General features: G+C 34.6%; 1 protein-coding gene across 1 annotated transcript in view; it reads right to left on the reverse strand.

Annotated features, from left to right (window-relative positions):
- Nucleotides 1-23,006, reverse strand: part of LOC129219203 (tripeptidyl-peptidase 2-like) — a 299,058-nt gene that overhangs the window by 251,798 nt on the left and 24,254 nt on the right. The window contains exon 4 of the mRNA XM_054853529.1: nucleotides 1,574-1,678. Coding sequence (XP_054709504.1) covers nucleotides 1,574-1,678 — 105 coding nt within the window. The remainder of the gene's footprint in view (nucleotides 1-1,573; nucleotides 1,679-23,006) is intronic.

Raw genomic sequence — 23,006 nt, forward strand, 5'->3', positions numbered from 1 at the left:
CTATATAGATAGGCAGACTCATCAGCTTAAGTTTAGCCATTCTGGATTGGATTTTTAATTTTGCGCTGCTAGAGTTACCTCAACAAAGATTCGGATTTTGCCAAATTTACCGAAAATAATATTTTATTCAATAAACAATTCACGTGCTGCTAATAATTGCTCACAATGAACAATCACCAAACGTGATAACTCGCCAGAAAAGACAACCACTCAAACACGCACTCTGATCCAAAATGGCTAATCTTAAAGATAATGCGTCGGCTTGTATATATAGGGGCCTTAGAAAAGCCTAAAGCACCGATCCGGTCACATAGTTCAACTACGACGACAGAACACACGTTTTCCATGAACCTTCCAGTATTTTACTTTAAAATATATCAAGGGACCTAAAGTCGTTGCTTTTAAGAGCGAGAAATGAAGGCTTTACTCTCTCTCTCTACGTTTTATCTATTCTCAATTGACATACTGTCTAACCACGGATTATAAGGAACGGCAAACATCCGGTTTGCACGCGGAAATGGAAGCATCTATTAGTTTTCAGGGATGTCAGATTTCGCAGATGTATGTTAGCCTCTAAATTAAGCAGAGTCTCATTCAAATGAGCGGAATACGCGCATAAAATTTTAATTTTTCTCCTTCATTCAGATACAGTCGCCTTAACTAGATGTTTGCCAATTCCATACAATCCGTGGTCAAACAGTATCACAGCAGGAAATTTCATTACAAAAAGCAGAGCTGGCTTTCGTAGTCCTTTGGCAACAGGTTAAATATTTATTTCAGTTCTCGCTCAACAATAGATTAAAATAAATATTAATCATTTGGGACATATAACCATCCAATGTTTAAATTAATTGATTAATTAACAAAAACGTTTCCGATTCGATCCATCGCGCTTCAAAACCATGCTTGCCACAACTTAATTACACACAAAAAATTTTATCAAAATCGGTCCATCCGTTTAAAAGCCTTATTGTGACAAACGTCCGCACAGATTATTTTTATATATTAAGATTGGGGGGGGGGGCAGTTTCTTATAATCATATAACGAGACTGAATATCAGCAAGTCCATATCTTTCATCACTGTTCATCGCACCAAATACAAACAAATAGCAAGAGGACAAAAGGCACTCTAACATATGCAGGTCAAAAAAAAAAAGTGAAGCAAGAGAACCAAAATTCCTGAACCCTCCAGTGCCATCCAGCAGCAAACAAAGCATCAAATGATGTTTATTTAACCTACACGGGGAAATAGCGGGACGCTTATTGAAAAAGGGGGGAATTCTGCACCTGCGATTTTTCACCTGACCCGTACTCAGGGACGAAACTCATACGTCGCTCACATCGCAGAAACCATACATGGAGGGTTAAGTATACCCTCCACAGTTGCATATCACAAGTCTAAAGAATGTACCACACTATTATTATTCAAGCTAACATTACAATTCAAACTTTAGAATTCAATTTCCTTAATTTTAGGAAAAGCAAACATAACCTTTTTTCAAGCAACCAAGATGAATGTTTCTAAGTATTATATTACAAAATGATTTTTAGGAAATACTTTCATAATATTACCTGGAGAACATTCGGATTCTGGCTACTGAATTCTTGTATCTTTCTAGAGACTCCAGCAATTAACATTTTATGAAACGGATCCCAATGTTTTTCTTTTCGCTCTTTCTATAATACAAGCACAGAATGAATCTTAAATTAATGACACTATTTTATGAATGAATGTGACTGAATTAACATGAAATTGCTCTTGAATTGGGAGCAACAAAAGACTAGCAAAGAAAAACATGGTACTTAAATGTTATTCTATGGTGTGTTAAAATATTTTTCAAATAAGTTTTGAAAATATTCAAGACATATGAAAAATAACAAAATGTAAATAAATCCAAGACATAGATGATAAATTCAAAGTTATTAATGCACAAAATTGTAAAATTTATGCACACTGATAATAAGGAACACATTTTTTGATGCAGCAAAGCCTTTGAAATTTTGTCACTGAGCAGCAATTATGAAAAAAGCTTCAGAAAATCTCAGCAGTACACAGAGCTAAACTAATGGAAGTAATTTAATTTATTTAAAATATATCTTTGATGTTACACTTACACTTTAGTGCTGGGTAGTTATGTAAAATGTATTAACATTTTGAATTTTAGCAATAAAATCAGAAAAATTCCAGAAAATCATTGCTACATATATTTGGAAACTAATGCCTTCATGAACTACAAATCATGGAATATTAATTGCACAAAATCTTTAATAACGTTAACAGGGATGTGCCAGCTGAAACCCACTTTTGGAGCAATCTCAGGCACAAGAAAATAGTGAACTAGGTGCAGTTTGGCTCACCAAAAAGTTTGTTTTGTAGAAACTCGAAGTGCAAAAATAGTATAATTGGAGCGGCAAAAAGTATCTTTTGAAGTAAGGAATTTCAAAACACACACATTTTATATATATATATATATATATATATATATACACATACACTCCTGTTTGAGAAAATTGCAGCACCTTGAAGGACTTATGCGAGTGAGATGAAAATTGCAGGAAATGCAAAGTATGGCACGATATGCAAATGATTGGAATTGCAGATCAGTAGCACATGCGTACGCTGAACGGCGGATCGAATTGAATATAAATAGACGGCTGTAGCAAGGCAAGTATGATTATCGGTGGTTATATGCTAGAGTAAACGTTAACTGAATCTTTACTATGCCTCTTCGACGAAAGAAAGCAAAATTTGAGCGAATTTCGGAGTTTGAATGGGTCAGAATCGTCGGCCTTCGTGAAGCTGGATTGTCTTATCGTGCAGTAGCCGCTCCTGTGCAGCGTAACAGCAGCACAATCATGCGTATTTGGAAACAGTGGTCGGACAGCTCAGAAATCTGGGAGTAGACCCCGAAATGTGATGTCAGCTCGCGATGACAGACACCTGGTGAGTATGGCGCTGACGGACCGCACAGCATCTTCTAAACAATTGGCAGTGCAGTGGTCAACAGCTACAGGTGTTTCATTGTGTTAGGAGGAAAAACTATTTAAAGTTTTAGTGGACATCACAAATGTGTCTTGGTTGAGTCAAATTAGGAAGCATATTTAAGTAAATTATTAACATTTATTAGTTCAGTAAAAATACAACATGTTAATAAACATTTCTAAAGCTTCTTAAGTAAAAATAGTGTATTTGTGTAGAATCCTAATCCAGCAATGAAAAATATTGCAGCATAACAAAATAAGAAAAACAGTTATACCACAGGTGCTCCTAAAAATTCATCTTGATAAAAAAAAGGTCCAGTAGTCTTGAATCATCTTCACCCGGGTAATTTCCAATCCAAATTTTGAGCAGTTCACGCAAGGCCGGCCAGCCTAACTTACTCCTTCAGCAGGTAGATCAAGCACCATTCCAGCATCAGCCGAATGATCGAAGCCCATGGCAGCTAGCCCACTACTGGAGCTTATACAGGATTAGATATCCTTGTTGTGGAAGTGGGAGAAAGAGAGATCGATGGATCGATGTCCACCGCTTAAATATCTCTTCACTGATGTTCCATTCAATTTGCATGTTCACACTAGACTGTTCGATGAAATTCTCCAAAGAAAATCAAAAAATATTATTGGCAACACTTAATTTCGTCGAAACCATAACTTTGACAAAAAAAAATCTTTTCACTGTGAGTTTTGACTGAACCGTTAATCGTGCACCATGCGATTTGTTTACCTTTTGCACCATGCCTGCCGGTATGAACGAAAGGTTTGGGACCGCATTTCGCTAGTGTAGCGTCAAGGTATGGAGAACTCCCTTACATAGAAATAGGTAAGTATAAATAATATCATTTCCCCAGCACCGGAAAGTCAAGAAAAATTAATAAAAATTTCTAGTATTTTGACACATTGTATGCTTTATCAATTCGGAGACGTCTGCTGCAGCATGGGCTGCAGGCAAGGATTCCTTTATACAGGATTCCTCTCACGCAAAACCATCGCCGCCTGCAGCTGCAATGGGCCAATGTGCATAGGAGCTGGCGTGCTGACTGGCAGCAGGTCGTCTTTTCTGATGAATCTCGCTTCAATTTGTGGCACCATGATGGACGAATTCGTGTCAGGCGCTATGCCGGAGAACGGCACATTCCGGAGTGCATTATCGAACACCACAGTGGACGAACACCCAGAGTTATGGTCTGAGGTGCCATAGCATATCATGGACGATCACAATTGCTACAAATTGTGGGCAATTTGAACAGTACTCGATACATAAACGAAGTTTTAAAGCCCCAAGCTATTCCTTTCCTGCAAGGATTGCCAGGGGCTGTATTCCAGCAGGATAATGCACGTCCACATGTCGCCAGGACTGTCAAATTCTACCCTGATTCGCAGCAGGTACAGCTTCGTCCTTGGTCTGCATTCCCCGGATATGTCACCAATTGAACATGTGTCGGATTTCGTTGGGCGGTGTCTCGCTCGTGATCCTTGTCCTGTTGCTTCGACAGACGAACTTTGGTTGCCATACAAACAATATGGAATACTCTTCCGCAGGCAGATATTCAAACTTCGTTTCACTCCATGCCGAGTCGTGTAATAGCTCTTATTGCGGCGCATGGTGGCCACACAAAATACTAATTTCTATCTCTTTTTATTGTTTGTTTGGTTTGAAAATGTAATCATTCATTTGTACCATTACCACTCAACTGTGTATTAAATTTCATTCAACTATGATGCTTCCTTCATGGTGTTGCAATTTTCACAAACAAGAGTGTATATATATACATATACACACACACACATATATATATATATATATATATATATATATATATGTTATATATTATATATATAATAAAAGTGAAAAATATTGAAAAGACCACACCAAAAGCCCATAGATGCGCAAAGCAGCAAAACTAAAAAGCCAAGTAAATATAAATTAAGCAAACAAAAATTCAAATATTAAACAATTATATAAAAATAATGATGATAAAAAGGAAAATTGCACATAGCATTAAATAAGAAAAGATAAAGTATGAATCCAGAGCTCATCAGCCGTGGAGGATTCATTAATTATGGTCAAAAGACCAAAAGTTTAGCTATGAACTAAAAGAGAATGTTTAAGCACCAGTACATGCAATATAGAATAAAATTGGGCAAATGCACCACTTGCTAAACTATAAACAATAAACAAGAGCTCAAACCTAAAACTAAAAGCAGGGGGTTTCGCCTCGACTAATTAGGAAAACAAGTTCCGATAATTAGCCATCCACGGGACAGTAACAAAATTATCTTACCTTGAAATCCATATAAAAAGAGCGAATTCTGATGTTCAACATGATAGAAATTCCTTCCAGTTGTCAAGGTAAAAATAAAAATAAAATCATATCCAAAAGATTACTCCAGAACCATGCCAAGTCGTCCGTTTCCCACGTGCAAAAATCATCCACCACGGTGATCCAGAAAAAAATGGTTTGTCACGGTTGTAGCATACATTTACACAGATGTTTCTATCAGGAATTTCTATCATGCTGAACATCGGAATTGGCTCTTCTTATATGGATTTCAAGGTAAGATAATTTTGTTATTGGCAGGTACTGTCCCGTGGATGGCTAATTATCGGAACTTGTTTTCCTAATTAGTCGAGGCGAAAACCCCTGCTTTTAGTTTTAGGTTTGAGCTCCTGTTTATTGTTTATAGTTTAGCAAGTGGTGCATTTGCCCAATGTTATTCTATATTGCATGTACTGGAGCTTAAACATTCTCTTTTAGTTCATAGCTAAACTTTTGGTCTTTTGACCGTAATTAATGAATCCTCCACGGCTGATGAGCTCTGGATTCATACTTTATCTTTTCCTATTTAATGCTATTTGCAATTTTTCTTTTTATCATCATTATTTTTATATAATTGTTTAATATTTGAAATTTTGTTTGCTTAATTTATATTTATATATGTACATACATATATATATATATATACATACAGGGGCGGACTGGCCAGGTCGGCTAGTTGGGGAACCCCGACTGGGCCAATGGCCGATTGACCCACTATAAGCAACTTTTTATTGAACTTAATACACATCTAACATTTTTTAAAGCGTAATAATAGAAAAAAAAAATGAAATTTGTTCACTCTATGGGAAAAAAGTGTTTGGAAGCAGGTTAATTTTTCTCCTATCCTTAGCCCCCAGGGGCCAAAGTAAATAGCCGAAGTCCACAGGTACGAACGCTTTCCTCTCTTTGTCAACTTTCTCTTTAGTTTTTAGAGCTCTGGGGTCCATGGCTCCCACATTGAGGAAATGGGAGGGGGATAGAGAAATTAGGGTTCGACGTGGCCTGAAAAAGGACTCGGGACAAAAAAAAAGCTTTCAAAAATCTTATATTAGTACGTCTTTTAACAACAATTGGCCTGCACCACTAGACAAAGCGGCCCCGGCCCTGCTATAAATGTGTGGGCCATGCTTTGGGGTGTTGATACATGAGCAGCGGCATGCACAAGGTTTGGGGGGGAGAAGGAACATCCATTGGCCCAGTTCCGAGCCTGAAGGGGGCCCGAGATTTTTTTAATGAGGAGTGAAATATACAGTAGGAACGTAGTGGTAAACAAAATGGAGGAGGTGGGGGTTGCGCATGTTGGTCTAGAGCCATTATTTTTTTGTTCTTGGAGAAATTCCTAAAGTTTTAGAAGGATTATAAAAGTTTCCAGAACTTACTTCCTTCTTTTTCCGAACTCAGAATGTCATCCCGTTATTTTACCGGCGCACAAATCGTTCCCCAGAGCCAATATTCCCTGGATGCGTAGCATGCGCTTGTTGACCCGCCACGATGATGTGACATCATAGGAAAGATGTTCAGTGGATTTTTGCTGTATGGATGTGGGAAACAATCTTAAAGATTTTAGTTTTAAATTGTAAACTGTGTTGAGTTGTTTCATCAATATAATTTATGCATGCTTGATAGCCAAAAATGTCTATTTGAGAAATATTCTCAACAATTCATTTTGAAAGCTAAGTGTAAACTAAGTGTAAATGTTTTTACTCACTTGTATTTCTTTAATAATGAAAAGGCAGTTAATCTTGTCCCTTAAAGGACGTTTGTTTCAAATCGCGTATCGGGAGAATCAACGTGTAAACATCAGAACGACTTCGAACGACGTGTTTCGTCAGGAAGGAGGATGTGACGTCAGAGCACGAGCGGAGATGATGTAATCTCCCGATAGCTCCGCGGCAAATCGAATGTTCTGGAAGCATCCAGACTGAGCTCTTACTTAGGCATATCCGGCGTGACGTGCATTGAGTGCGCTGTATTATATAAGCAGGGGGAAATGAGAAGGAAATCACTTCTTCTGCTCGCGTTTTCGACTGACGATAGTCGTATTTTTGAGAGGATCGTTCGCTGTTGAGGCGACGTCCTGCACTTAGGGGATGGCTTTTAGAATTTCGCCATGAGAGTTAGGGACTTGAAAATTTTTTGAAACATTTTTGAGTAATTTATGTTAGGGTGTCAAATGCTTTTTTGAAAAGATGTTCTTTTGGAACATGAAGGATGTTTTGAGTAGTGTTGAAATCCCTCATACTTGTTTATATCATTTATCAATGTTAAAGATTATTTATGGTTGTTAATTATTCGATTTATAAATAAAATGATTTAGCCTTATATCTTGAATTCTGACATTTCATTCACTTGATAGCTACAGAAAAGTGAAACAGAAAGGCATCTGCTAAACTTGGTGTTTACCTTCCTTGCGGGAGATAGACACAATTTGTTAGGTCAACAAGAGGGTTATGGGCCCAGACTGCCCTTCCCTATTCACATTCCGTCAGCTTGAATAAAGTGGATGTGAAGAAGAAATGTTGTTGGATGAAATATCGATTAGAAATTTAAAAGTTAATTTTTTGAACGATCTCATGGATTGAAGAAGGTACGAAATTTTTTTCCAGTAAAGAACTATGTCCACCCAAACCGTTAGAATTGAAGAGTTGAACAATTCGAATTATGTCGAATGGGCGACAAACCTCAAGTTCCTGCTAATGGACCGGAACTGTTGGAACATAGTAAATGGTGAGGAAGAAGAAACGATCGAGAACAATGGGGCGGGAATCACCAAAGCCGATATTAAGGATTACCATGTTCGGAGGAGAGCAGCAGTTTCGATGATATTTTTAAATATTGAGCAACGACTTGGGAAGATTATCGAAAATTGCGAAGATCCCCGAGAATCATGGAAAAAGTTGAAATTGTTCTTCTACCCAGATAACAAATGCGCCCGGATGCAACTGCTTATGGAACTGCAAAATTCAAAACCTGAAAGAAATGAAAATATTTCCCTTTTTGCGGCCCGTCTACAACGATTGTTTGATCGAATTAAGGTTACATATCCCAAATATCCTGAGGACTGTATCTGCTTCCAGCTTTTACAGAACTTGCCTAAAGAATATGATCATCTAGTCCAAGCAATGCTTACAAGGAGTGACCAGGATTTCGAGTTCGAAAAACTCGTAGTGGATCTTGTGATTGAAGAGAACCGCATGGTTTTGAAGACGAAAACTAAGGAGCGGCTTGAGGTGATGACAGTTCAAAATCGGCAGCGATGTTACAGATGTGACCGCATTGGACATCTCAGAAAGGATTGTCCAGAGCTGAGGCAACAGAATCCCACGACGAACCAGTCCCCAAGTCCAGTCAATGAAAGAGGAAGCACCACAGGACATGGAAATTCTAGAGGAAGATTGAACCAACGAGGAAGGAATCGTCGACGGAGAGGAGTCAGATATAGAAATACACCGGACCAGCGGAGATCTCCATCGACTGACAGATGTGAGTATAGATCCTTTTTCTTATCAGAGGCAAATTTAAATGAAGTGGGGGTAAAGGAATCGATATGGATTTTTGACACGGCGGCCAGTCATCATTATACCCATAACCGGAACTGGTTTAGGACATTTTCTCCCTTAACGGAAGTACAAATGGCAGTAGCAGTCAAGAAACAGACTTTTCCCATTGAAGGCAGCGGGGAAATTGAAGTTCGTTTCGGAAATAGACCTGTTGTTTTAGAAAATGTCATGTATTCACCAAGGTTAAGGAGAAATATATTGTCCAGACCCAAATTTGATTTGGGAGGTGCTAAATTTGAAGGGGGTGGTGGCTCCATGAGAGTACTAGATAAAACTTGTAAATTGATTTTTAAAGCAAATTTAGAAAATGGTGTATATATTGTTGATTCTGTAAAATCGAACCAATTGCCTGTTTGTAATCATGATAATGAAAATAATTTTTTAGAGTCCAATCATATAAATATTGAAACCTGGCATAAACGTTTCGGACATATAAATACAGAATGTATACAAAAGACAGGGAGTTCACAAGCTGTTAATGGTTTACCAGAATTTAAAAATGTTAAAATTAATTGTGACACTTGTAAATTAGGAAAATTCAGAAGAGTGAGTTTTAAACCTATTGGGGATACAAAGTCAGACAGTTCGTTGAACTTGCTTTTTTGTGATGTTTGGGGGCCTTGCAAAGTTGAGGGTAGAAATGGAGAACGGTATTATTTATCTGTTATAGATGATTTTTCAAAAAGAAGTTCTCTATGCCCTATAAAATTTAAAAGCCAAGTACCCGAAATTTTGATGAATCATATCATAAAAGCGGAAATTTTTTTGGGAAAGAAAGCCAAGGCTGTAAGGACGGACAACGGGACTGAGTTTGTAAACCATGAGTTAGATGATATTTTTAAGAAAAAAGGCATTCATCATGAATTAACCAATTTCTATTCTCCGGAACAAAATGGGACGGCAGAAAACTTTAACAGAACAATTGCAGACAATATGCGGGTGATTTTAAAGGAGAGTGGTTTACCTCAGAATTTTTGGCCAGAGGCCATGAAATATTTCACGTACACCTGGAATAGGGTTTGCCATGCCAATCAAACTAAAACCCCATTTGAACTTTATGGGGGGAGAAAACCCTCTATAAGGCATCTCCGTGCTTTCGGAACAATATTGTTTGTTGGTGTGCCCAAACAATTAAGAAAGAAATTGGATTTAAAAGCACAAAAGGGTGTTCTCATAGGTTACGCGTTTAATAGAAAAGGGTATAGAATTTATCTGCCCGACAGCAACAAAATTATAGAATCAATAAATGTATCGTTCAAAGAAAACTATTTTTTCCAAACTGATTTTCGAAATGAGTCAAATGAGGTGGAGAAACGAGTTTTATCATGGCCCATGGCACTTCCACCTGCAACCTTGAGCGAGAATGAAACAGCTAATGAACAGCAGAGTTCAGATTCGGCTGATTCTGAAAGCTCGATTGTTAGCTGGGAAAGTGAAACAAGTTCTCAATCTGAAGATTCTGACAGCGAAAGTGGTTTACACCTAGGGGATGCAGTTTGGGTGAGAAAAGTAGTGAAAAGACCGGATAGCACACGGAATGATGTATATTGTTATGAGAAAGGGGAAAAGAAAAGGTTACGATCTAAACATGACATTGAAAAGTATTGTAAATTAAAAGATATAAAATACGATCCAGATAAGTTTAATTTTAAAGGGAAAGATCTAATAGAGGGGCAAGTAAATAATGTGTCTGTAATCTCAAAGAAAAACAATAAGAATTTTTGACTAGAAAATGAAATTCAAATCCCTAGGACTTACAAACAATCTTTAAAGGTAAAAGAAAGTGATGAATGGCAAAAGGCAATGGAGACTGAGCTAGAAATTATGCATAGCCGAAAAGTTTGGAATTTGGCAAAACTGCCGGAAAATGTTGTTCAGTAGGGTCTCGCTGGGTTTACACTTTAAAGAAAGATGATAAAGGGGTAGTTAAATCTTATAAGGCCAGATTGGTAGCAAACGGCATGCATCAGATCAAAAACCAAAATTTTGATGAGAAATACAGCCCAGTATGTAATTTTGGAATAATTAGATTTTTCTTTTCTCTGTTAATTACATGTGCAAATTGGTTAAATATACAGTGTGATGTAAAGAGCGCTGACTTATACGCTCCAATTGATGACTTGATACATATGAGCCAGCCTCCCGGTTTTGTAACAAAAGGAAAGGAAGATTATTTTTGTAAATTAAATAAGGCTATTTACGGGTTACACCAGAGTGGACGCTTGTGGTTTTATGAATTAGATCAAGTTTTATCACAAATTGGCTTCAAGAAATTTGAATCATATAATTGTGTATATTTTAATCCTAATGTTCTATTGCTTGTATATGTTGATGATATTGTGATTTTTGGTAAAAAGGAAAGTCCTATAAACAGTGCAATTAATTCTTTAAGTAAACATTTTGATTTGAAGGTATTGGGAAGTACAAAGAAATTGTTAGGGGTAGAATTTGAATTAACGGGAAAGGAATTGTATCTACATCAAACTTCCTATATAGAAGAAGTGTATGATCGTTTTAAGAAATTCAAATTCCCACCTACCTCTCTTCCAATTAGTAAAGGCATTGTTTACTCTAATTCTGACTGTCCTAAGACAGAAAATGAAAAGTTTGAAATGACTAAGTTTCCTTTTCGCAATTTGTTAGGATGTTTAGCATTTATAGCCAATAGAACACGACCAGACATTGCATATACTGTAAATTTATTTAGTCAATTTCAGAATAACCCAGGGAAACGTCATTGGGATGGGCTTTTAAAATTGTTTGGATATGTTTATCAATCGCGAAATTTAAAATTAAAATTAAAATGCAGTAAAATCCAAATAGTAGCTTTTTCAGATGCAGACTTCGCATCAAATAAAGATGACAGAACTTCTTTGGGGGGACAAATGATTATGTTAGACAAAGCTCCTATTGAATGGAGAACTTTTAAAGAACAGAGTGTTAGTTTATCAACTATGGAATCGGAGTTCATAGCATTGACAGAAGCGGCAAAAGAAACATTGTGGTTTGACAGAATTTTGGAAGAATGTTTGAAAAATAAACTTTTAAAGTTCATAAAAATAAAAGCAATTATTTATGTAGACAATCAAGCTTCTTTGGATTTTGTAAAATCACCAATTGAAAATCACAGGAGTAAACATATTGATGTGAAATTATTTTTCATTCGTGACTTGATTGCTAAAGATATTTTTACTGTTTCTTATGTAGAAAGTAAATCTAACTTATCAGATATTTTCACGAAGCCACCAACCCAAAACGACTTAAAATTTTTTCAAGAAATTTTTTGCAATTCAAGTGATTAATCTATTGTAGAAAGTGTTAGTAATTTTTGATAATCATTTTTTCGATGATGAGCAATCATTTGTGAAAAACGCGTGCAGAAAGTCATTTTTTATATGTTTTTGTTAAATATTTTCATATGAATTGTCAACTTAAAGTAATGTAAAAATGAGCTTATATATTTCTATTTTTTATTTTGTTTGATCAAAAATGAAGCTTGAGCTTATATTCAAAACTGTTTATTATGATTATACATATTATACAATTGTTGTTAAATTGCTGATATTTGAACAGTTACTTGTGGTTTTTATCGTTATTTTTCAGATTAAATCTGATGTCGTTCCACCCACATGAGCTTTTGTCAACTACGTGATTTTTTAGATCAGTGACATTTTGTGAAGATACGATTGTGACTGAGAATTTTTGGAGTGAATTTAGTTGAACTTTTCCTCTATGACTTCTATAGGACTTTAACAATTATTTTTGTGATATTATTGTTGTAATGTGCAAATGTTGTTTTGCTTAAATTCAAGAAGAATATTAAGTGTTTGTTTTTATAAAATGTTGAAACTAATAAATTTTTGAGACGATAAAAATTAACTAACGTGAGATTTAGATTTAAAAATTTACTAATTTTTTGAGTGATAATTGTTTTTAAAGAAATTTTTGAAGAGTGAGAATTTTTTTCTGAAATTTAAATCAGATAATGCTAGAAATTAAATAAATATGTGAGATCAAATGAATTGTCGAGAAGGGAGGGCATTGATAGCCAAAAATGTCTATTTGAGAAATATTCTCAACAATTCATTTTGAAAGCTAAGTGTAAACTAAGTGTAAATGTTTTTACTCACTTGTATTTCTTTAATAATGAAAAGGCAGTTAATCTTGTCCCTTAAAGGATGTTTGTTTCAAATCGCGTATCGGGAGAGTCAACGTGTAAACATCAGAACGACTTCGAACGACGTGTTTCGTCAGGAAGGAGGATGTGACGTCAGAGCACGAGTGGAGATGATGTAATCTCCCGATAGCTCCGCGGCAAATCGAATGTTCTGGAAGCATCCAGACTGAGCTCTTACGTAGGCATATCCGGCGTGACGTGCATTGAGTGCGCTGTATTATATAAGCAGGGGGAAATGAGAAGGAAATCACTTCTTCTGCTCGCGTTTCTCATTTTCGACTGACGATAGTCGTATTTTTGAGAGGATCGTTCGCTGTTGAGGCGACGTCCTGCACTTAGGGGATGGCTTTTAGAATTTCGCCATGAGAGTTAGGGACTCAAAATTTTTTGAAACATTTTTGCGTAATTTATGTTAGGGTGTCAAATGTTTTTTTGAAAAGATGTTCTTTTGGAACATGAAGGATGTTTTGAGTAGTGTTGAAATCCCTCATACTTGTTTATATCATTTATCAATGTTAAAGATTATTTACGGTTGTTAATTAGGTATTGGATTTATAAATAAAATGATTTAGCCTTATAACTTGAATTCTGACATTTCATTCACTTGATAGCTACAGAAATGTGAAACAGAAAGGCATCTGCTAAACTTGGTGTTTACCTTCCTTGTGGGAGATAGACACAATTTGTTAGGTCAACAATGTTTTTTGATATGCGTCACGCCATCGCGTAGGGAGATAGGTAATGCTATTTAAGTGTAAACTCTCAATCAATCATTCTCTTATTGTTTTACCTCTTATTGTTTTACCATGTTGTGACAGCAGTCCGATGCTTTTCTGAGGTGCTGAGATTTGTGCCTAGGAGCTGTGTGTTCCAGAGTTCCACGTTGTAGAGTGGATTCTTTTTGAAAGATGTATGATGTTTTTCGTTGAGCCCAGCTAGAAATGCGGGCATGTTCCAGTTGTTGCCTTGAGATGATCTTTTTAAGAGAGGGGTTTTCTCTCTAAAATTGACAGTTTAAATCAAGTTGTTTTTGCTGGGAAAAAGGCCTAGTAAACAGGGCCATGGAAGGCCCACGCTCGAGAGCTGGATTGGAAATCCGTTGGATGGATGGTTCCTGTTGTCCAGGAGGACAGGTTTCTTTTTCTGAATTCAGCATGGTGGCATGGAATGGCCACGGAGAATTTTGATATGGGATCCAAATTGGTGGATCGCACCCTCACATGTTGTGCCAACTTTTAGGGAAGGAATAGCTTGTTTGGTATGAACTTTTAATTCGTTCGTATGAACTATTCTGTTTTTGGCATTGGACTCAAGGTTGTATTTGTACTAATCTAGTCATATAAATTTTACTGGAACTTTAAACGATACTATTTTAAGAAATATTTCCTACTGATATTTTTGGGGGGATTTTTTATTCAATTGTCGGGGAATGTGATTTTTATTTACACTTGTTAATATTTCCATGTTTTGGCATATTTATATTTCAATAAAATGTTTATTTAATTGTTTTTTATATATGTGTCTGTATGTCCTTTCTTCCCGAGCAAATCATTCCACAAATTTTCAGTTGGGTTTGCTTGCTTAGAACCTGCTTTTAGTTCTTTGAACTTCGGGTTTTGATTGAGCTTCCAGTTTGAATTCCCAACAGCGTAAAAGTCATTTGTGACGGGCCTCAAAAATTTCTGTACATGCCCCTGGCCTAATATTCACTGGTTGCAGTAGATTCAACTAAATGCTGTCAGTTGGCAATTGATTTCATTAGTCTAATGTAATTTATCGATATACAAATATTTTCATCTCAGAATCACATCGGGAAAGCAAGTCTGGACTACGATAAACTGAATCTGAAACAGGACAAAATTCCAGCTTAGAAGGGCGAGTTCCTGAATATAGGCGGATTTAGGCCTGAGTTTTGGGGGAGGTGGGGGGGGGGGGGGTTGAGCAACATTAGTTGTAATCAGGGCCAGACATAGACTTAACGGGGTCTCAGGTTTGCCAACAGTGGAGAAACAATTTGAGGAGCATCTGTGCTGATTTTGAGGAGAAATTTGAAATTTTGAGGAGCAGTTCGGAATTTTGTATAAAAATCAATAAAATAAACTAAACCACTTATCTGATTCTTTTAGAGCTTTAATAATTATTCTAAGCACTAGTATGAACATAATTATTTCTAAATTAATAAAATAGCTTTATACACAATTTCAATCTTTGAGTATAAGCATCCTTAATATCCCATATTTACATGCTCGTTATGATGAAATAGCAAAATTTAAGCTGGGAAACTTCGGCAGGGAAATGCAGAGCAAAAGAGCTTCTTTGCGGAGCCGCAGAGTTTTGCCATTTTTGCGCAGCAACTCCGCAAAATGCAGAGCAGTTGGTAACCCTGGGTCCCTATGGTATCTTAGATATGAGGTCCCTTTGTAGTCCTAAAGTCACGATAGTATTAAGTCTACAATTGAGGACTTTGATGCCCAAACTTTTCCTTTTTTAAAAATTCATTTTTGCGTGAGGAGAATTGGTTGTTCCGATTGGTGCAACAACGGGTCACAAATGTAAGATTAGACCTCTGCTTTGTAGTAAATAATGTGGGAAAGATATTAGTCTTTCGATCGGACACTAATGTTATTTATTGGTCTTGACAAAAATGAGTGAGTCTGGACTTACCAGGTTCTTGGTTTTTGCATCAAGGCCCAAGAAGAAAATTGTGTATTACAGATTTAAAATGGTCCAGGACACATTTTGAAAAAAAAGAGGGTTATTAAACAATTTAGTTTTAAAATTTTTTGCACTGAATCATTATCAGTTTGATTCGCAAAATCATAACACAAATACTAAAAAAATATGTTTAAATTTAGTTATTGTTTTCTAAAAAAAATAAGGTTGCTTTAAATTGCTAAAACTCAAAATATTCTTGGTCAATTTTCAAATTTTTTTCAAAATACTATGCAAAAATATCTAAGTTTTAATTTTTATTCGACGAGTCGCTAGATTCCCTATAGTAACGAAATGTAGTTTAAAATTGGGTCAAGTATACTTCAGTTTTTAAATACTTTTAAATGAGATCACTGACCCTCCTATTCTCTCAAATGTGACCAAAGTTAGTTTTGCGTTTTTTAATAGTTCAAACTTTAAACGTTTTTGTAGAGAGTTCCCTATGCTGTTCCATTAATTTTACTAAGGGTAGCCTAAAATTGCATTTCTAAAACATCCCATTTCGAAGAATTTCCGGGAAGAGCCCCCGACATTCTATTGTAAACAAAGATAGACTAAAATGGACTTCAATTTGAAAAAAAAAAGTTAAGAAAACAAAATTGTGGGGGAACCCCTTATTTTCCCTCTCCTTTAACGCTACCGAAAATTGTAAAATTGCCTTTTTTGACATCAACTTTGAAAATATCGCTTGGAAAAGAACTAGAAACCTGTGTCCCGATTCTTTTCTTAGGCCTATATAGACCAACCAAATTCAAAAAATTTCCGGGGGGATTTACCTGGTTCCTCATCTCTTTCCTCATGTCCTTCCTATGTTGTCAGTATAGAAGCCTAAAGATGTGCATTTTCAGGTTTATAACCATAAATATCCTTTCAAGGCACATAAAAAAATGTGTCAGTGTTAGCTATATTTTACGTTTCGCAATTTTCTATTTTAGAACTTTGAATTGTGATTTGGGAACTTAAAGAAAAACAGGAACTAGTAGTAGTTTAATGTCTTTGCTCGACTAATTTACACAAGAGGGCCATATTCTTTTGCCGACTGGGCCAAAGTCAGCCAGTCCGCCCCTGTATACATGTATATTAGGGTGGGATGAGAAAATGAAAGTAAGTAAAGCCTGCATGTGGGAAAGTTGCCTCTTACCAAGCCTTTTTGTCATGCAAAATTTGAGCTAAATCAAATAATATCTTTTGCTACCCATTTGACCATCAATTTTAAGTATTTTACCTAATTTCGCACCAAAATGACATAAACGGAATGATAAAGCATAACATCTCTCATTTGAAGCTATGAATGGTTAAAACTAAACCTTATTAAATAAAATAAATAGTCAATGAATACTTAAATGACCTTGGGAATTGCAAGAAGGTCTTCAAATGTGCATTGCGCTTGCGCATGCTCTTCCAAGCCGGCTAATGTTTACTTAACGCTAACTTAGTTCACGACAGTCAATTGCTTTTTTTATTTTGAGTTAGCTGTCTTTCTATTGTCAGAGAGTTTCTATTAAGTGTATATAATGTGATAGCCATTTTTTCTTGTTCATGTTTAGTGAGTACTTCAAGTTATTACACGTTCCTTAAGGCATTTCAAAATGTCTAAGACTCTATCACAAGACTTTTGTCCAGTGTTTGGAGCTCCGAAAATCTTCAAAGATAATATTCTAGCTACATATGCACATGTTATAAGACATTACTTATATATATGTCAGGAATTTTTAAAAAGAAATAGAAAGGAACCTTCTTCAGGTTTAATGGAAGACCTTAAATGCTTATGGGGGAAAAGTTCTCTTCCTACTGTAACAGATCAACAAATAAATAATAAGGTAAGAAAATATCATGTGAAATATCGTAATGTTAAGAGACATTTAAAAAGAGAAGGTGCACTAAATGTTTCAAAAAATATTGTGTCTTTTAGAAAATTAGGTGAAGAAAATCCGTTTGATATTTCACCATGTAAATGCAAGGACTTTCTAATCTATAACTGCAAATTTAAAGTGCCTGTAGCTGAAAGAGCATTTTTAACTGATCAAAGAACATTTCATAGAATGGTAATTTGAAATGTTGATATTAAAGCAAGCAAAATGATTGAAAACAGAATGAAAAAGCAGCAGAAAGGGCTAAAAAAGGCTCAACTGCAAGATATTGTGGAAAACGCAGGTCGTAGACTTTCTCCTTCTAATGTGGAACATATTTTAGATTCTTCAAGTTCTTCACATGAAAACAAAGATACCGTTTTTGACTATGAGTATAAACACCTTAAAAATAAAAGCAAAATTATAGGTCAAGATTCCCCTTCAACTTCGCAAATGAGAACTAGACTCCCAAATGTAGCACAGGCTTGTGACAGAGCTGGTGTGTCCGATAGAGCAGAGTCAATTCTTATAAATGCTGCTTTAAAAGATATAGGAATAATTACAAAAGAAGATCCTTTTAAAGTAGTCGATCGTAGTAAAATAAGAAGAGAAAGAAATAAAAACCACATTGACTTGAAAAGGAAAGATGATGAGATTCCTTCATTTAACTTGTCACGAAAGAAACCTACAAAAATGAGTCATTCCAGATGGCTAATGACAGCAGATAGAATTTCGCGGTTGTATATTTCAGCAAAAGACCCATCGGAGAACTTGAAAATTTTAACACAATATGTTATGAGAGTATACGCATGTACGTGGTTTGATATTAAATTTGAATCATCATGTCGATATGGCAGTCAACATTTTTATAACATCATTAAAAAATCTCGATTTCTGCCTGAAGAGATAAAGAACATAAAAGATAGAACACTGCAGAGAAACACTCAATTCTACTATCAATGCAGTCTGATAGTCAAATACACGTGAGACAGTTGGGCCTTCAAAGAGTTATAAAATGTAGAAAAATGGCTAAACTCGTTAACAATGTTCGAAAATTCAAGATTCCAGTAGTAAATTTCAACGCAGATAGCTATACAGATTTAATGGACTAGAATTCAGTTACACTTACTGAGCCACCAGTAATCTATTTCTGATAACGAACTGAACCAGATAATTTTGGATTTTCCTAATAAGGATATTATCGTTTAAAAAAACCCGTGCCATTCACAAGCAGTAGAACGCTGCGTTAAATTAGTTACTGATGCTTTAGCAGATGTATGTGGAAATGACGCTTGAGATGAATTAATACGATCAAGGATAGCATCTAGAATTTCACTACCTAAATTTGAAACTAAGAGTCAATATTGTGGGGTTCTAGAAAACAATTAACCTAGATTTTTGAAGACAATGGGTGGTGGTGTTATTTACCTCTCAATGCAGCCACCTCCACCGGAAATTTCAATTCCAAATGGGCAGCTAAAAGATAGTGGCATTGGAAGCTGAAATTTCAGTAGCATGATTACACTTATAGGTGGCAACTTTTCCGCATACAGGCTAATTAATTAAGAGACACACTTTTTTTCGAGCGTTTTCGCTCGACCCCCAATATGCATTATATATATATATATATATATATATATATATATATATATATATATATATATATATATATATATATATATATATATATATATATATACATATATACACAATGAAATAAAATCCAGTGCAACATTTGATTGAATGGAAAAAAAAAAACGTTAACACATTGTGCATACTTTTTTTTGTTAAATATGGAATTTATAAATGCTGAACTTGCAAAGGCATAAAAATAAATGGAAATTACAACACAATATGCATTTAATTTAAAAAAAAAAAAAGAATTAAAATGTTAAGCACAAATAAATTTTTACTTTAAAGTAGTTAAAACATTTCAGTCATATAATTTTTTACATAATTATCAATTAATCAATTCTTTTCTTGAAGTGAACATGTTATTCGACCTTATACCTACATACAACTAAAATTGTAATCCATTGAGACAAAATACCAAAAAATTGAAACATAAATTCACTCAATTTCATATATTTAGCACATAACTTGTGACACACATTTTGCAAAATTCGAATTAATAAATTAATTAAAACACAACAAAATAAAAGCTTCACCAGCAAATTCCTGAAACTGAAACTGCTAAATAACTTGAATAATATTTTGTTGACTTCAATTTTTTTAATATTTAGTCCATTTGGTTCCAGGATGTTTTAAGTAGTAACTGACCAATTTAAACAGTAGCTAAGTCTTTTCTTTCTTTAAACATTCAACAATACAATTATCTTTATGACTCAACACTTTATTGAGTTTTGAGGCATTTTCTTGAATTTTCAACTTTATTCTTTTTGTTTCCTTCTTATCTTTTTCATTAAATTCAATACATTTTTTATAATATATAATTTATTACACAAATGCCTAAAAATAAAAAGGAATCGCTTTTCCACAACCGTATTCTTCAAAAATATGAATTGAAATTTAAGCATGAAATAACAAACACTGAGCATATAAACAGCTATAGCACATTTATCAACCAAAATTTACAACTTTAATAATTTTTTATTATGTTAAACCAAGATAAAGGTTTGAACTCAAAAGTAAAAAATCGTGGCTCAAGGTAAAGCTTTGTTCCAATAAGTTAAATTTAAAAGAACAAAATGAACTAATAATGACAGCAAAAGAGATTGTTAGTCCAGGGATGTGCCGACAAAAACTCACTTTTGGAGCAATCTTGGGAGCAGGAAAATTGTGAGTTTGAAGTAGCTTGGAGCAGTAAAACGGTGAATTTGGAGTAGCCTGGAGCAGTAAAATTGCAAATTTGGAGCAGACTGGAGCAGTAAAATTGCAAATTCAGAGCAACTTGCAGCAGCAACTTTTAATTCTGCATAAATTTGTAGCAACTATGTATATATCTCACACAGAAAGATGTGTGACATGATAATACAACAAAAAAGGAGATTTTGGATGCAAAAACACCATAACTCCAACTACTAATCGAAGCTCTCTTAATTACATTTATTATTATTATTACTAGCTGCGTCGTCCGGCTTTGCATGGTCCACCTTGAAAATAAAAGTTATGTAAGTGACGTATATTCGGCAATCAGGCTTGAACAAAAAAAAAAATCAGTAAAATTTTGCGGGAGATTGTGGAAAAATACCAAAAAGACAAACCAACCAAAAAGACAAAAAAAAACCAAAAAGTAAACATTTTAAATCCCCCAATTATATAAGTAGCCTTTAAAACAAAACCCAGAATTTTATTTGCTCATATTCCAGACAAAAAATGGCAACAGACCTTTTGTCTCAATGATTTTTTTTACTCTATAAATTTTAATGAAAGCATTGTTGAAGAAAGTTGAGATGAAGCACTGAATAATAATTTGAATGGAGGGAAGCCTTTGAAAAATAAAGATTTTATGTCGAAATCTAAGTGTCATAATTAATAGTTTTTAATTGATATCTTCACTAATTATAATCGAAGGATTATGTTAAATAGCCAAACATAAAGACGGGAAGATTACGAATCCATCAATATCTTCTTCGATGGTCAGTTCACTGTCGTTCGGGAGAAGTAACTCGAACATAGATACATAGGTACATACATAGATACAGACACTCAGTTTTTAATAGTATAAGATTACTACTATTATTATTACATTTTTTATGTCTAATATTTTTCACAAAAGACAAGTCCTGTCCTGCTTAACCTTTTTCTTGCACTTCCTCTGATTGAAATTTAGTTCACACATTACTTACTTTGCTTAATACATCACTGCTTTAGTGCACATTTAAGTTATAGTGCTTTGATACCTATTTTTAAAATATGTTTGCTTTTATGCAGTTCATATATAGGCAGGTAAACTATGTAAGATATATATATATATATATATATATATATGTATATATATATATATATATATATATATATATATATATATGGCCTCAGTTACCAAATTGATTAATTCCACTTTTTTTTAAAAAAAATCATCATTTCTGCTTCCTTTTATTGCTTAGCATGTGAATCTGTATTAAAGTTTTGGTTCAGTACACTTCTAACCATGTGATGGCAGAAAATGTAACACGAGGTCCTATTTACTCCTATGGATAACACAATCTTCATCATAACTTTTCTCTACTTTTTGCTTTATGGAGGTAATTGATTTGGCAAGTGAGGCATCCACATAAACTCAAAAACATATTCAAAAAGGGTAAAAAGAAAAGCAAAAAAGAATGGCAAAATTAAAAAAATTATGTGAGCATTTATTTATTAGTATCGTACAATTAGTATTACTACAACTAATGTTAATTTATTGCCCTTAAGCTTATTTTTGGGTTTTTCGCTTATGCGCGAATCTCACTTGAACGCAAAAAGTTTGTTGTCCCATTTGGTTGCGTATAAGGATGATTCTTTAAAAAGTGTAACATTTGAACAAAAATAGTTTTCAATTTCCAGGGGTCTGTCCAGGATTTTTCACAGGGTCCGTTTTTTGTGAAAAATCAATTATTATTGTGAAAAATCAAATAATTAAAATAAAAAAAAATTCTTGTAAAAACGAAAGTTTAGACTCTTGAGATGGTGGAAACTGCATCATTGACACTTAAAGTTGAGTTTTTTCTCTCTTTTCTGTTGAGAATATCATTCTTGAGTGTTTTTCTAGTATTTGAAGGGAGGGGGAGGTATTGCTCCCTGGGAGATGGGCACCCCTCAAGTATCAATATTTATCTACCATTCTACATCATGTTAAATTATACTAGAAATGTTTTTTGTATAGTATTTAAAATAACTGTAAGAAAAAAATTAGGCAGGGGTTCAGCATTTAACTTTTTAACCCAAGACACTGTTTAAGAGCACAGAGTTTCGTTCAAACCTTATAAACTCCGTGATTTTCACAAAAATAAAAAATATTTTATTTGTTTACCTCTTAACTAAGCGTACTAAACATCGAAATTTTGAAAAATCAGATTTCCACAGCGGATGCAAAGAGATTGCAATCCTCAAAGTGAAGGAATCAAAAGTATAAAAACGGCTTGTAAAATAAATATTTTTGATAAAATTACTTTTCAATTGCATTTTAGAGTCCTATGATAAACATTTCATTAATATCTGAACACAGTTGAAGCAAAAATAAATAAATAAATAAATAAAATAAAAAATAAACCATCGATTCAGCATTTTAATTATTGACTCATAAAAGAAAATGGAATTCCCCTATAAAAACTTGAAATAAGCTTTGTTACAAAAGTAAAGAGACTTTTCATTTATTTGCATCCTAATAAAGGGAAGTTAGCTTGAAAAAAAGAATAAAATATGATTCTCATATCGGATGTAAAAAGA

The sequence above is a fragment of the Uloborus diversus genome, chromosome 3, assembly GCF_026930045.1.
Source record: "Uloborus diversus isolate 005 chromosome 3, Udiv.v.3.1, whole genome shotgun sequence".
NCBI classification, from domain to species: Eukaryota; Metazoa; Arthropoda; class Arachnida; order Araneae; family Uloboridae; genus Uloborus; species Uloborus diversus.